Source organism: Mercenaria mercenaria, chromosome 13 (genome assembly GCF_021730395.1).
Source record: "Mercenaria mercenaria strain notata chromosome 13, MADL_Memer_1, whole genome shotgun sequence".
Classification (NCBI taxonomy): Eukaryota; Metazoa; Mollusca; class Bivalvia; order Venerida; family Veneridae; genus Mercenaria; species Mercenaria mercenaria.
Genome location: NC_069373.1, coordinates 8,558,510 through 8,573,215, shown reverse-complemented (window position 1 = coordinate 8,573,215; position 14,706 = coordinate 8,558,510). Strand labels below are relative to the sequence as shown.

Below are 14,706 nucleotides of genomic sequence, written 5' to 3'. Positions count from 1 at the left end.
ACTGTGACTTAAGTTGTGTGTAAGTGTGGTTAAAATCGAATGTAAAATGTCGCTTCTGTTGTGTTCACAAGGTAAAAATTGACAAATTTTGGCTCTTTCAGCGGTCAATCAGGGGCCGTAACTCCGGAACCTATTATTGGATCTGAAGATATATTGTTGCTGAAGATATTTTGCAAGTTTGTGTAAAATAAAACCATAAATGAAGTCTCTATATTGCTGCAAAAGCCAAAATAGCAAATTTTGGCCCTTTAAGGGGCCATAACTCTGGAACCTATGATGGGATCTGGCCAATTTTCGAAAGGAACCGAGATATTACGCCAGTATAAGTTTGATTAAAATCCACTGCAAAATGTGGACTCTATCGTGTTCACAAGCCAAAATAGCAAATTTAAGAGGCCATAACGCTGGAACCTATGATTGGACCTGGCCAGTTTTCAAAAGGAACCAAGATATTATGCCAATACAAGTTGTGTGCAAGTTTGATTAAAACTGATTGCAAAATGTGGTCTCTATCTTGTTCACAAGAAATTGTGAATGGAGGGACGGACGGACGACGGACAAAATGCGATCACAAAAGCTCACCCTGTCACTACATGATAGGTGAAGTAACAAGAGGACCATGATGGTCCTGAATCGCTCACCTCTTCCCACATGACCCAGTTTTGAGTATGACGTCGTTTTTTCTATTATTTGACATAGTGACCTAGTTTTTGAGCTCATTTGACCCAGTTTTGAATTTGACCTTGATATTATCAAGATAAAAATTCTGACCAATTTTCATGAAGACCCATTGAAAAATATGGTCTCTAGAGAGGTCACAAGGTTTTTCTATTATTTGACCTATTGACCTAGTTTTCGAAGGTACGTGACCCTGTTTTGAACTTTACCTAGATATCATCAAGGTGAACATTCTCACTAACTTTCATGAAGATCTCATGAAAAATATGGCCTCTAGAGATGTCACAAGGTTTTTCTATTTTTATACCTACTGGCCTAGTTTTTGACCGCACGTGAACTAGTCTCGAAACTGACCTAGATATCATCAAGGTGAACATTCAGACCAATTTTAATGAAGATCCATTGAAAAATATGGCCTCTAGAGAGGTCAAAAGATTTTTCTAATTTTAGACCTACTAACCTTGTTTTTGACCGCACTTGACCTAGATATCATCAAGATGAACATTCTGACCAATTTTTATGGAGATCCATTCACAAGTATGGCCACTAGAGAGGTCACAAGGTTTTTCTATTTTTAGACCTACTGACCTAGTTTTTGACCGCACATGACCCTGTTTCAAACTTGACCTAGATATCATCAAGGTGGACATTCTGACCAATTTTCATGAAGATTCCATGAAAAATATGGCCTTTAGAGAGGTCACAAGGTTTTTCTATTATTTGACCTACTGACCTAGTTTTTGACCGCACATGACCCACTTTCGAACTTGACCTAGATATCATCAAGATGAACATTCAGACCAACTTTCATACAGATCCCATGAAAAATATGGCCTCTAGAGAGGTCACAAGGTTTTTCTATTATTTGACCTACTGACCTAGTTTTTGACGGCACATGACCCACTTTCGAACTTGACCTAGATATCATCATGGTGAACATTCTGACCAACTTTCATGAAGATCTCATGAAATATATGGCCTCTAGAGAGGTCACAAGGTTTTTCTATTTTTAGACATACTGGCCTAGTTTTTGATCGCACGTGACCCAGTTTCGAACTTGACCTAGATATCATCAAGATGAACATTCTGACCAATTTTTATGGAGATCCATTCACAAGTATGGCCACTAGAGAGGTCACAAGGTTTTTCTATTTTTAGACCTACTGACCTAGTTTTTGACCGCACATGACCCTGTTTCAAACTTGACCTAGATATCATCAAGGTGGACATTCTGACCAATTTTCATGAAGATCCCATGAAAAATATGGCCTTTAGAGAGGTCACAAGGTTTTTCTATTATTTGACCTACTGACCTAGTTTTTGACCGCACATGACCCACTTTCGAACTTGACCTAGATATCATCAAGATGAACATTCAGACCAACTTTCATACAGATCCCATGAAAAATATGGCCTCTAGAGAGGTCACAAGGTTTTTCTATTATTTGACCTACTGACCTAGTTTTTGACGGCACGTGACCCACTTTAAAACTTGACCTAGATATCATCATGGTGAACATTCTGACCAACTTTCATGAAGATCTCGTGAAATATATGGCCTCTAGAGAGGTCACAAGGTTTTTCTATTTTTAGACGTACTGACCTAGTTTTTGATCGCACGTGACCCAGTTTCGAACTTGACCTAGATATCATCAAGATGAACATTCAGTCCAACTTTCATACAGATCCCATGAAAAATATGGCCTTTAGAGAGGTCACAAGGTTTTTCTATTATTTGACCTACTGACCTAGTTTTTGACGGCATGTGACCCAGTTTTGAACTTGACCTAGATATCATCAAGGTGAACATTCTGACCAATTTTCATGACGATCTTATGAAATATATGATCTCTAGAGAGGTCACAAGGTTTTTCTATTTTTAGACCTACTGACCTAGTTTTTGATGGCACGTGACCCAGTTTCAAACTTGACCTAGATATCATCAAGTTGAACATTCTGACCAACTTTCATGAAGATCTCATGAAATATATGGCCTCTAGAGAGGTAACAAGGTTTTTCTATTTTTAGACCTACTGACCTAGTTTTTGATGGCATGTGACCCAGTTTCGAACTTAACCTAGATATCATCAAGGTGAACATTCTGACCAACTTTCATAAAGATCCCATGAAAAATGTGACCTCTAGCGTGGTCACAAGCAAAAGATTACGGACTGACGCACGCACGCAGGCACGCACGCACGACGGACGCTGCGTGATCACAAAAGCTCACCTTGTCACTTTGTGACAGGTGAGCTAAAAACAAATGTTGCCATAATTTCTTTGAAATACATTAGGATACTTTTAAAAAAACTTTGCATATTTGTTTTTTTGTGCCACCTCATAAGTGGTGGGGGCATATAGATTTGCTCTTGCCTGTCCACCCTTCCGTCCGTCCTTCCGAGAATGTTGTGTCGCGCCTAGCTCCAAAAGTATTTGATGTAGTCACAAAACTTTACAGGAATGTTGGTCAGCATGTGTAGTTGTGCACCTGGGGTTTCGTGTCAGGATTCATTCAGTAGTGTAGGAGTTATGGCCCCTGACTTTGTAAAAATTGGTCATTTTAGTGTTGTGTCGCACCTAGCTCCAAAAGTATTTGACGTAGAGTCACAAAACTTTACAGGAATGTTGGTCAGCATGTGTAGTTGTGCACCTGGGGTTTTGTGTCCGGATTCATTCAGTCGTGTAGGAGTTATGGCCCCTGACCTAGAAAAAAATTGTCATTTTAATGTTTTGTCGCACGTAGCTCCGAAAATATTTTACCTACAGTCATTATTTCACTACACAAGACCAGACTTCTTGTCCAGACTTACTCAAAAAAAAGTTTGTGAAACATGTATGTTAAAATGTACTTGACCTAGAATCATAAAACATTAGAGGATTGTTTTATAGCCTATGAAGTGTTCTCAAAAGGCCAGAGGAAAAGTATAAAAGCCAGCCAGCCAGAAAAATGGCCACTTGTTTTGAACTCTCTGAGCTGTCTGCTAGCAGAAACAGAGAAATCAAAATGCTATTTTTTTTATTTTCTAAAGACACACTGCATACTTTTTTCTGAAATTTGGCATACTGTTTATTTAGAACACAAGCAATATTATCTGAAAATTTTATTTAATTCTGACACTTATAAATGTGTTAATCCAAAAATCTTTTACAAAGCAGTTTAAAAAAATTCAAATCTGACGTTTGCTTGAGTGACAGGTGAATAGAGGTTATGACCTTTCCAGCAGCCAACTAGATTTCTGTAGGAATGTAAACTTTCTCACAGCAATGAGGTCAGCTAAGGTTTTGACATATGGCGGGAAGTAAATACTACAAACTGCTGGAATTACCTGAATACCAGATGTATCTTATTGAATCAAATGTACATTAGTAATAGTATAAAGGAATCAAAGCATATTCAGAATGCACATTTTGGAAAATAATCTTACTATATTAAACACTTCCTTTACAGAATTAGTATACACTAATAATGTTCTTGAATGACTTCCTTGAAGAGCGATTAAAATGTAAACAAGGTGTTGGTTATAGATATGGAAATCATTTATAATAAATACTGATTGAATAAAATTTGATTTTAACTTTACAAAAATTAATGTTTCCATCTGAATGTTTTTATTATGATGTGCACTGTTTAATCCCATAAATGTCCCATGTATGGATCTCCAACTGGATTTCGGAACCATTCCCTCACGACAGTTAAGACACATTTTGGCATAATATCACGTCTGTGCCATACATATTTTTTCAATCGCCTGTCTCTTTGTAATGCAACAGTTTTTGCTTCAACATAACGCGGATCAAACCAGGCTTTGCGGTGAAGTAGCATTGTCCAGAAGCGTTTGTACAGTTCCTTACGCAAGCTACTGTTTCTCGCACTGGCAGGGTTATTTTCAGTTTCCCACCAAAGTTGCCTCATACTTTCGTCCGTAATACATGGCCTACATAGACAGTATCTACACTCGTCTTGAGAATAATCCTGTTCAATTTGAAAATCAGTTACACAATTTCTGTTTTCCTCATTATGAAGCGATTCATTTTCTACACATGTTTGAGTTAAAACTTCTGTATTACTGGTGCAACCATTCTGCCTTTGAATTTCCTTATATTCCCACTCATAATGATTGAATAATTGATTTACTGTCTCTAATTGGGTTCGTAATAATTCAAGAGTTACTCTGATTCTTTCCTCAGACATAATAATTTAATATCAAGTCACACATATTATGTTATATTAATAAATCCAATACTGCAATTAGAAATGATTTTATTTTTTCTTGTAAACCTGTAGATCTGAAATAAATTACAAACTTCCTAATCCTAACAACTCAATGTATAACACTTCTTTATAAATGGCACTCAACATCTGTATCAGATTTGCAACATAGATAAAATTGCATAATGTACTGGATCTTTATGGTCAGCATGTGGTCAAGAAATGCTGAAGGGATAAAGATCAAGATAGGCATTGGAATAGTCAAATATTATGTTCATGCAGGTAAAGTAGGTATTAAAACTTGAATGAAAGTCACTGTGACATCTTATTATATGCATGTAATAACAAAGTTTTGTGTAATAGCAGCACAATGAAGTACAATTTAACGTATGTAAGATGTTTTTTTTTATTATTATAACAACCAATTAAAGGGATAACTGGGCTGTTACATTAACCTTTAATACCCCTGTAAAGGATTCCTCCATTATTATTATACATTTTGTGTTTAAATAGAAGCTAAATTGAATTCTAATTGTACAAAATTACACCTCTTTCCCCAAAGCTTTTATCTATGCAGCAGACCATGTGCTTCTATTTACTAGAGAGTGAATGTTTATAAACTTATCTGACCCCAGGTCAGTGCTGTAACAGTGTTGTAAAACTCCACCCCTCTAGCCATATAGGCTTAATGGCCATCCACCTGGATATTTGAGTTCACGGACTCCGGCATTTTACTCAGCTAAGCCAGAGTTATGGCCAACTAAGTGAAAAATACACATAAGGTTCTTAAAAGTTTGTGTTGCAAACATCTTAAAAATTGTTTAACCCGAGTCATTAAACCATGTTACAGTGGCAGGAGTGGGAGCACCTGTGTCCTATGGACACACATCTAGTTTTTATATATACGAATGCCAATGCTCCTTTTCACTGAACTAGATCAAGTAAAGGCATCATAAATAGTGTTATTAGATATCTCAATTTGCAAAGTATGAATTTATAATATATATCAAGCTGCAACACCTACACAACATGCCAAAATATAAGCCATTTCAAAAACATTTTTATCTATTATTGGCCTAGCTTGAAATGTTATATGGATGTTACAAGTCTTGAATAATTGATAAGAATAGTTATTGCAGTCTACCCGAGTGTTAATTTACTTATCACACAGATGACATAAACTGATGTCTCTGGACAATGCAGTTGTATATATAAAACACTATTTGGCAGTTTACCACTTAAAAAAGATACGTGGATACATTCTTGATAGTGTAGGACAAGAACTGAACAGAAACTGCTTAAAACAGCAGTCCTGCAAAACAAAGTTTTGAAATGAAGACTTTTGTCACATGCCTTTCTCTTGTGGTGCTGTCCCACAACTGTGCAACTGGATGTAAATCATCAATATGGCGTAACATGACGATGGAGGAATTATTGTTGAAATCGGACATTGTTGTTTATGGACAAGACCGGGAGCATAGGAAACTCCGCAGTCCGCAGGAGCTTGATTCAAGGTTTGATGTTTATTGTGTGATAAAGGCAGGAGCATACCAAGTGCCTGGACAGGTTATAATTGAAAATATCGAAGGTCATGATGACGAATGTTCTGCAGTTAATGGGCAGACAGACGAAGGTAAAATGTACATTGTTGGTTTAACAAGAACATTGAGTGGTTTTATGAAATATGCAGAAGTAAACGCTCTGCAGAAAACAGCATTTCCTCCAACAATGAAAAACTTTGAAAAGATTGTTGCAACATGTGGACTCGACAAATGGACTGAACCAAAAGTGGGAGAAACAGATGGATGCCCAGCTGCAAGCAAACCAAGATTCTGTACCAAGGTTAGAGATCCATCAGAATACTCAAACACAGCTGTACCTACAACATATTCAGAAATTCTGATGTCGACCATACTCATTTCTCTGAATTTGAAGACATTTGTACTTTCTTCAGCTTAAGGTTAAGCTTTCTTTTGTCTGGTAACATTTTAATAGCTTAATAAAATGGGCTTCAGTTTTGCTTATTTTCTCTTGTGTCAGATAGATTTTGTTTGATAAAATGGGCTTCAATTGCTGGGTATATTAAAAAAATCCCTGTAGCCGTGAACAGGTTATATAAAAATTTCACCAAGAATTTTTATTGTAATTACCATTACAATAACGATGTCAGCAGACATTTTTTATATTATTTACTAAAGAAATGTGCACTTTTTACCACAATTCTGCAAGACAGTGCTTTTGTAGATCATTTTTTAACTGAACATCTGATTCATAAAGTTGTGTGAATTAACATTGTTTAAAGACTAGGGCCCATATTCATCAACATTTGAAGTTGGAAACTTAGACTTAAGAACAGCAAATGTTCAATATGTTCTTATTTCACAGTAAAATTTACACTCATGAAATATGTAACTGTAGAATACACATTCATGTAACACCTGTGCTAATTTTACATTGACAGAAAAAATTAAGATTTTAGAGTCCAAGTCTCAGACTTAATGTTGATGGATACGAGCCTGAAGCCCCAACTATTCATTAATTTTCAATAATGAACTTTAGACCATGACTTTTGAAAAGCTAAATAAACTTTCTTTGACTTTATCTTTGTTAAAGTAGCATGGAAAACTTTTCATAAGTGTACCTTTTCCAGCTACGAGAATGATAAGCAAAATCTCAGTAGTATAAATTTACTCTAAACAAAGTTCTAGCAAGTTTGGAGAACTAAGCATCTTTAATAGATGACCAGGAAATACTACAGGGCATACTTCTTTCAATAAAACCTGTGCTTGGAATACTACAGGGCATACTTCTTTCAATAAAACCTGTGCTTGGAATACTACAGGGCATACTTCTTTCAATAAAACCTGTGCCTGGAATACTACAGGGCATACTTCTTTCAATAAAACCTGTGCCTGGAATGCTACAGGGCATACTTCTTTCAATAAAACCTGTGCCTGGAATGCTACAGGGCATACTTCTTTCAATAAAACCTGTGCCTGGAATGCTACAGGGCATATTTCTTTCAATAAAACCTGTGCCTGGAATAGTACAGGGCATACTTCTTTCAATAAAACCTGTGCCTGTAATGCTACAGGGCATACTTCTTTCAATAAAACCTGTGCCTGGAATGCTACAGGGCATACTTCTTTCAATAAAACCTGTGCCTGGAATAGTACAGGGCACACTTCTTCTTTCAATAAAACCTGTGCCTGGAATGCTACAGGGCATACTTCTTTCAATAAAACCTGTGCCTGGAATGCTACAGGGCATACTTCTTTCAATAAAACCTGTGCCTGTAATGCTACAGGGCATACTTCTTTCAATAAAACCTGTGCCTGGAATGCTACAGGGCATACTTCTTTCAATAAAACCTGTGCCTGGAATACTACAGGGCACACTTCCTCTTTCAATAAAACCTGTGCCTGGAATACTACAGGGCACACTTCCTCTTTCAATAAAACCTGTGCCTGGAATGCTACAGGGCATACTTCTTTCAATAAAACCTGTGCCTGGAATGCTACAGGGCATACTTCTTTCAATAAAACCTGTGCCTGGAATGCTACAGGGCATACTTCTTTCAATAAAACCTGTGCCTGGAATACTACAGGGCACACTTCTTCTTTCAATAAAACCTGTGCCTGGAATACTACAGGGCATACTTCTTTCAATAAAACCTGTGCTTGGAATACTACAGGGCACACTTCTTCTTTCAATAAAACCTGTGCCTGGAATACTACAGGGCATACTTCTTTCAATAAAACCTGTGCTTGGAATACTACAGGGCATACTTCTTCTTTCAATAAAACCTGTGCTTGGAATACTACAGGGCATACTTCTTTCAATAAAACCTGTGCTTGGAATACTACAGGGCATACTTCTTCTTTCAATAAAACCTGTGCCTGGAATACTACAGGGCATACTTATTTCAATAAAACCTGTGCCTGTAATGCTACAGGGCATACTTCTTTCAATAAAACCTGTGCCTGGAATACTACAGGGCATACTTCTTCTTTCAATAAAACCTGTGCCTGGAATACTACAGGGCATACTTCTTTCAATAAAACCTGTGCCTGTAATGCTACAGGGCATACTTCTTTCAATAAAACCTGTGCTTGGAATACTACAGGGCATACTTCTTCTTTCAATAAAACCTGTGCCTGGAATACTACAGGGCATACTTCTTTCAATAAAACCTGTGCTTGGAATACTACAGGGCATACTTCTTCTTTCAATAAAACCTGTGCCTGGAATGCTACAGGGCATACTTCTTTCAATAAAACCTGTGCCTGGAATGCTACAGGGCATACTTCTTTCAATAAAACCTGTGCCTGGAATACTACAGGGCATACTTCTTTCAATAAAACCTGTGCTTGGAATATTGGTGAATAAAAACAATAATATGTACTAGGATATACTTTATTTATAACATCCCAAAATCTCTACTGACAACAGACCCTAAAAGATGTTTATATTCTTCAATCAACATCTAGAATTAAGTTTCTCCAAACAAAAACTTTCTAGAAATAGTAGCATTAATTTGGACTATTTCTAACTTCACATATGCTCCAACAAAATGAAAAATTCTACATTTTTGAATACTATGGTGGTAATTCTGTAACCAAAGATGGAAATATACTACTGTTTGCAATGAAATGAAATTTGGGAACTTACAATGTTATTTGGTGATATACATGTTCGATGGAATTCAGCAGTAACTTTAGTGTAAGAATATATATCAATGACAACTAGTGTTGTATTTTCTAAGTAATGTGCTGAGCATAGAGAACCAACTGAAGTGATGTATATGACAGAAGTACTTGAAATATACATACATGTCCCAGCCTTGCTAGTATACACTTGAAGTAACACCTTTGTGCACAATGGCATTTATGTATCAGTATGTGCAAAATATCAATTTTTTTTTTTTTAGTTTAAAATTTCTGACATCAGTTAGAGACTGTTGTGCTATCTACAGGGTATATGTGATTACATACAAATATGCTAACACAGACTATAATATACATGCACAGAAATTGTTGTTTCAACACAAATCTCAAATCACCATGTGATACAAGTACAAATTTACAAAATTCACAATTATAGTAAAGATACCATCACTGAAGCATATGAGAATAAAAGTTACAATAATCTAGCAAAATTACCTTAAACTAACTGCTTAGTTCACACTGATTTAACGTCTTGTCAAAACTCTAATTCCATGTCCTTAAGGATATTCAAAAAAACATAATCATGGGCGGAAACCTCTTTCCTTTCAGCTTAAATCATTTCTGAAGATCTAGAACACAATACCTTCTTAAACTCACCAAAAAAAATCACAAACGTATTTTTAGGCAGACTTCTTAATGACAGCGATACTGTTCACTGATTAATTTTCACACATTTCTATTGTTCTTTGCTTTCTTCAATTTGTCTTATTGACATAAAAAAGTCAATCTCTCCCCCAGTACAACTTCATGGAAGCTAACTTCTTGAAACTTCCTTTCTCATTAGAGAATCATGTGCATATGTTTAAGTTTAAAGCATAGAAGATGTTGGTGCTGTTGATAAAAATAAACCATCAAGTCTATATAAAAAATTTAGCAATATGATAAATTATTCAACATCTGTTATAGGGTACTCGCACCTAGACTGTAATACATGCGCACATTGTAAAAAATATATTGATCAAGGCGTGTAACTCTGCTCCAAATATCTCCTGCTTCACAGTGGGTGTCCATGAAAAATGCTTCAATACCAGTCTAGAAAAACTCATGAATGGTTATTACAAAAAAAAGTCTGTACATCAGATCTACGGTTGTTATTCCAACTAAACAAGAGTTATATACATGTCTGGCATAGTATTTTTATATGTTAATAATGGTGACAGTAGGAAGCTATCAGCTATATGACTTCCAATTAAACAATACACAATATGGTTGTACTGATTATGTAATGACATACACAAGTGAAACAATGTTTAACCTAGGAAATCGTTCCCATCAACGTATCGTACTGACCTTTTCATATCTATGCGTAAAGGATCAAACTGACTTTCTTATAATGACTGCTGACTTAAAAAACAGATGGAAAACATGTCTTCAAATGTTAATGAACAAAGATCACTAACGTAACAGTTACTTGCAACAGGGATCAAAATGAATAGAAGGCCTTTTACTTGCATCTGGTACAAGACATTTACATGTGATTACTACACTTAAGCACAGTCAAAATACACAGTATAAAACATCTTCAAGCTAAAAATAGAACAAAATTTACATCTCAATGTTTATAATGAAGTTGTGTGTGCATTTTCACCACCATGCAGCCATAACTAAGTATGAATGTATTAATGCTACGATACATTTGGTCCATTAAATTAGCACTCAACAAAATGGATAAAATACATTCAAATTCTTATACCTTGTATTGGCCTATCACCAAACATATGTATGCAAATAGTTATCATGAAGTCAAGCAAACCTGGTTCTTTAAAGACATTATCCAACCCACCAAAAACTTAAGACAATATCAGATGTTAAGATTTCATACTAATACTGGTATGTAGGATTTTCATCATGTATTTTAATAATCTTCTGAAGAGTCAAAATTCAGAACACAGACATTATCAGAACCACACATTATCTCAATTTGCAGTTCAGAACTGTTTAATTTATGCACAGTTTCTTCAACCAGTAATTACACTTTCAAGTATACTGTCTATTTTGTGAAATATTTTTTCCCAATAATAACACTTTCATGAATTAAATGTAATTCATTTATATATAACCTTTCCACACTAAATGTAATATGATAAAAGTCCATAACATATTTCAACATTTTATCTAATTCACTTGCAAACTGAAATGGACATTTTCACATTACAAAAATAGTCAAATCCGAAACTCTTACAGTGTAAATATAGGTTTAACTTCACAATACTGAAAAAACTGTATTCAGTACAAAAGTGAATTACATAAAAATCTTATTTAAAAAAAAAAAACAAACTCGTATATTAATTTGGATTTCAGTCTTATATATTATTATCAAAAAAGTAAATAATAAAGTTGGATAAAGTAAAATCACAAAAATACATGATGGAAGCATTGTGTTATGTAATTAACTACCTAAAACTATAATTTGAGCAAAAAAATAATAAACAAGCAAAAACAATGTATAAAACTGACTAGTTTGTAGTATTAAGTCTGAGAGAAAACCTTCATAAAACACATATAAACTAAAGCTAAAATATAAACATCCTAGATGTTAAAGACAATTATTTAAAGACTCATTGGCACTTCGATCATGACTAGAGACCATTTTGATTGTAAGCAAATTACACAAGGCAGTTTAAGTCTTTAAACTGTAGCAAAATTGTAAAATAAACACAACTGTTATGCAAAAGCATATGAAAAATCTACAATCTTAAAAGATTTTTAAATCATCTTTTATCATAAATACCCCAAGAAATGTATAATACATACTACATATATACATATAAAAATGATTTTCCAGAGAAGGTAAAAAAAATGACTCAATACTTTGTAGGTGACATTCTTATCAAAATATGGAGCAGATTCCTTTAGACTGGCTGCTATGTGTATCTGTTTTATTTTTGTTAATATTCATACACACAGTGACTCACGTATTCCAGTCATTCCAAGCAAAAATGACACAATCTACAGTAACTGTCTAAATGTTAACGTCTCTAAAATCAACAATCAACATTAACAAAATACATGTGTTTAATCATGCCCTCTTAAAAACTTAAATGCCATATTTTGCAATACTGGAGTAAAAACTTTTGCAATATTAGAGTAAAAACAGTAAGTTGTTTGTTTGTTTGTTTGTTTTTTTGTTGTTTTTTTTTACGAGAATAACAATAAAAAGAGTCTACTAGGTAATTCTTTTAGCAAACCGTAGAACCAGCACAGTTATTGTACAACTGATTTTGATTCAACTTGATTTCATCATTTTTTCTACACATCAGCAAGAAAAATGAAAAATGTCACTACACTGATGACACTTCTTATAAATTATTTGTCATGCATTCATCAAAAACTTCCAACAATAATAGACATCCAACAAGAAATGTCATAATATGTGAGCTAAAATCACAGATGATCGTATCTCGGTTCATCTTTAGATTTAGTCCTAGTCCATATTCTTAAATCAACAGCAAATACAGTAAAGTAACAGCAATTACTCTGAAATACACAGCAATAACTCCAAAGTACAAAGCATTTACTCTGAAATACACAGTAATTACTCAGAAATACACAGTAATTACTCTGAAATACACAGTAATTTCTCTGAAATACAGTTATTACTCTATTATACAGTTATTACTCTGAAATACACAGCAATTACTCGAAAGTAAACAGCCAGTCATTCAACAATTATTTCAAAGAGACAAAAAATTTGTTTGAAAACAAAACATGAATCTTTCTTTTATACAAAAGATAAACTACAATGATTATTTCATAAATACAAAGTAAAATATAGTTATGTCATGGCAAAATGGTTAGCACTGAGTTTAGAAGGCCGCACATGACGCAGCTCCAGCATCACCAACTTCACCCATACCCTCCATTCCTCCCGCATCAACATCCATCATGTCAACATGATCTGGTGAGCCAACATCATCACCGTGGTCACCAACTTCACCTGCATCATCCCCAGTATGGTCAACAACTTCTACATTCTGTAATTAAAACAATAGTTGACAACAGATTAAAGCTGGAGGTTCTTAAATTTAGCTTCTATATACATAATCAGTCTATTTACGTATCAAAGAAGTTTCTATACCATCATGCGATCCTGCAGGTGAAATTATATAAACTAAAGTATTTGAAACACTTTGCTTCACTTTTACATCATATCAAATCACTAGTTTTCTGCAAGTCCATTCCCTGTCAGTTTTGACACATAATGTGGTATATAAGTAATAGTATAGCATCAATTTTTGAAATTATCAGTTACTAAAACAGACTTGATCAATATCAAATTCATGAAGGATTTGAAATTGCCGAAGTTCTTCTGTGTATCAACAATCATGTTAAAATTTAAATAAATGAGCATTTTTATTCAATTAAATTGATAGCATAATTTTACCTCAGCGTCTGCTGTAGTGTCGGCAGCAGCATCACCGATCATGCCTACCCCAATATCAACACCATGTGCACAACATCCAGCACAGGCATTCGCTCCAAACTGTTTCTTAATGTTATCATTCGTGGCAGTATCCACATTGTATCCTAAAATAAAATGCTAATGTGAAAAAATCGTGTACATTTATCTTGTACCCGACTCCGAGGAGGCTCGAAGCTGCCGGGTCTAGCACCAAAAGGGCCTAGCTGACACCTGCTCAGGGTAAGGCCACAATCAGGATGACAATAAAAATTTAATTGATCAATAAAATAGTTTGCATTAATTGATCAATGAAATAGTTTGCATTAACTGATCAATAAGATCAATATTGATCAATATCAAAATGAAAATGTCCTTTTGCTTTGCAGGAATTTTTAGTCACTGAAAGCAAGTCGATCAATTCTTCATTAATTTATCTATCAATTTTTCAGCATAATCTGGAAAGTTCTGCAGGAAATCAGTTCTTGTTAATCCAACCTGCAATATTTCTGTGCATCAACAATTTAGTGACAGGTTTTACTGTGCTACTAATTACATTCCAATCCAATCAGAAACAGTGGAAGCTTTTAGTTTTCTATGAAACTCAGGAGACAGTAAAACTATTTTGTAATGTGAAATATAATATGCAATTATTCATTAATAATGAGCAAGCTAAATTAAAAGCATTGCAT

At 34.7% G+C, this 14,706-nt stretch overlaps 1 protein-coding gene across 6 annotated transcripts in view; it reads right to left on the bottom strand.

The window, feature by feature from the left end:
- Positions 1-9,290: 9,290 nt before the first annotated feature.
- LOC123529944 (uncharacterized) overlaps positions 9,291-14,706 on the bottom strand; it is a 63,241-nt gene continuing 57,825 nt past the window's right edge. For all 6 annotated transcript variants that reach the window (XM_053521139.1, XM_045310559.2, XM_045310562.2 and 3 more), the window contains exons 9-10: positions 14,000-14,142; positions 9,291-13,589 (exon numbers count right to left, since the gene is read on the bottom strand). In XM_053521139.1, coding sequence (XP_053377114.1) covers positions 13,422-13,589; positions 14,000-14,142 — 311 coding nt within the window. In that variant the 3' untranslated portion in view covers positions 9,291-13,421. The remainder of the gene's footprint in view (positions 13,590-13,999; positions 14,143-14,706) is intronic.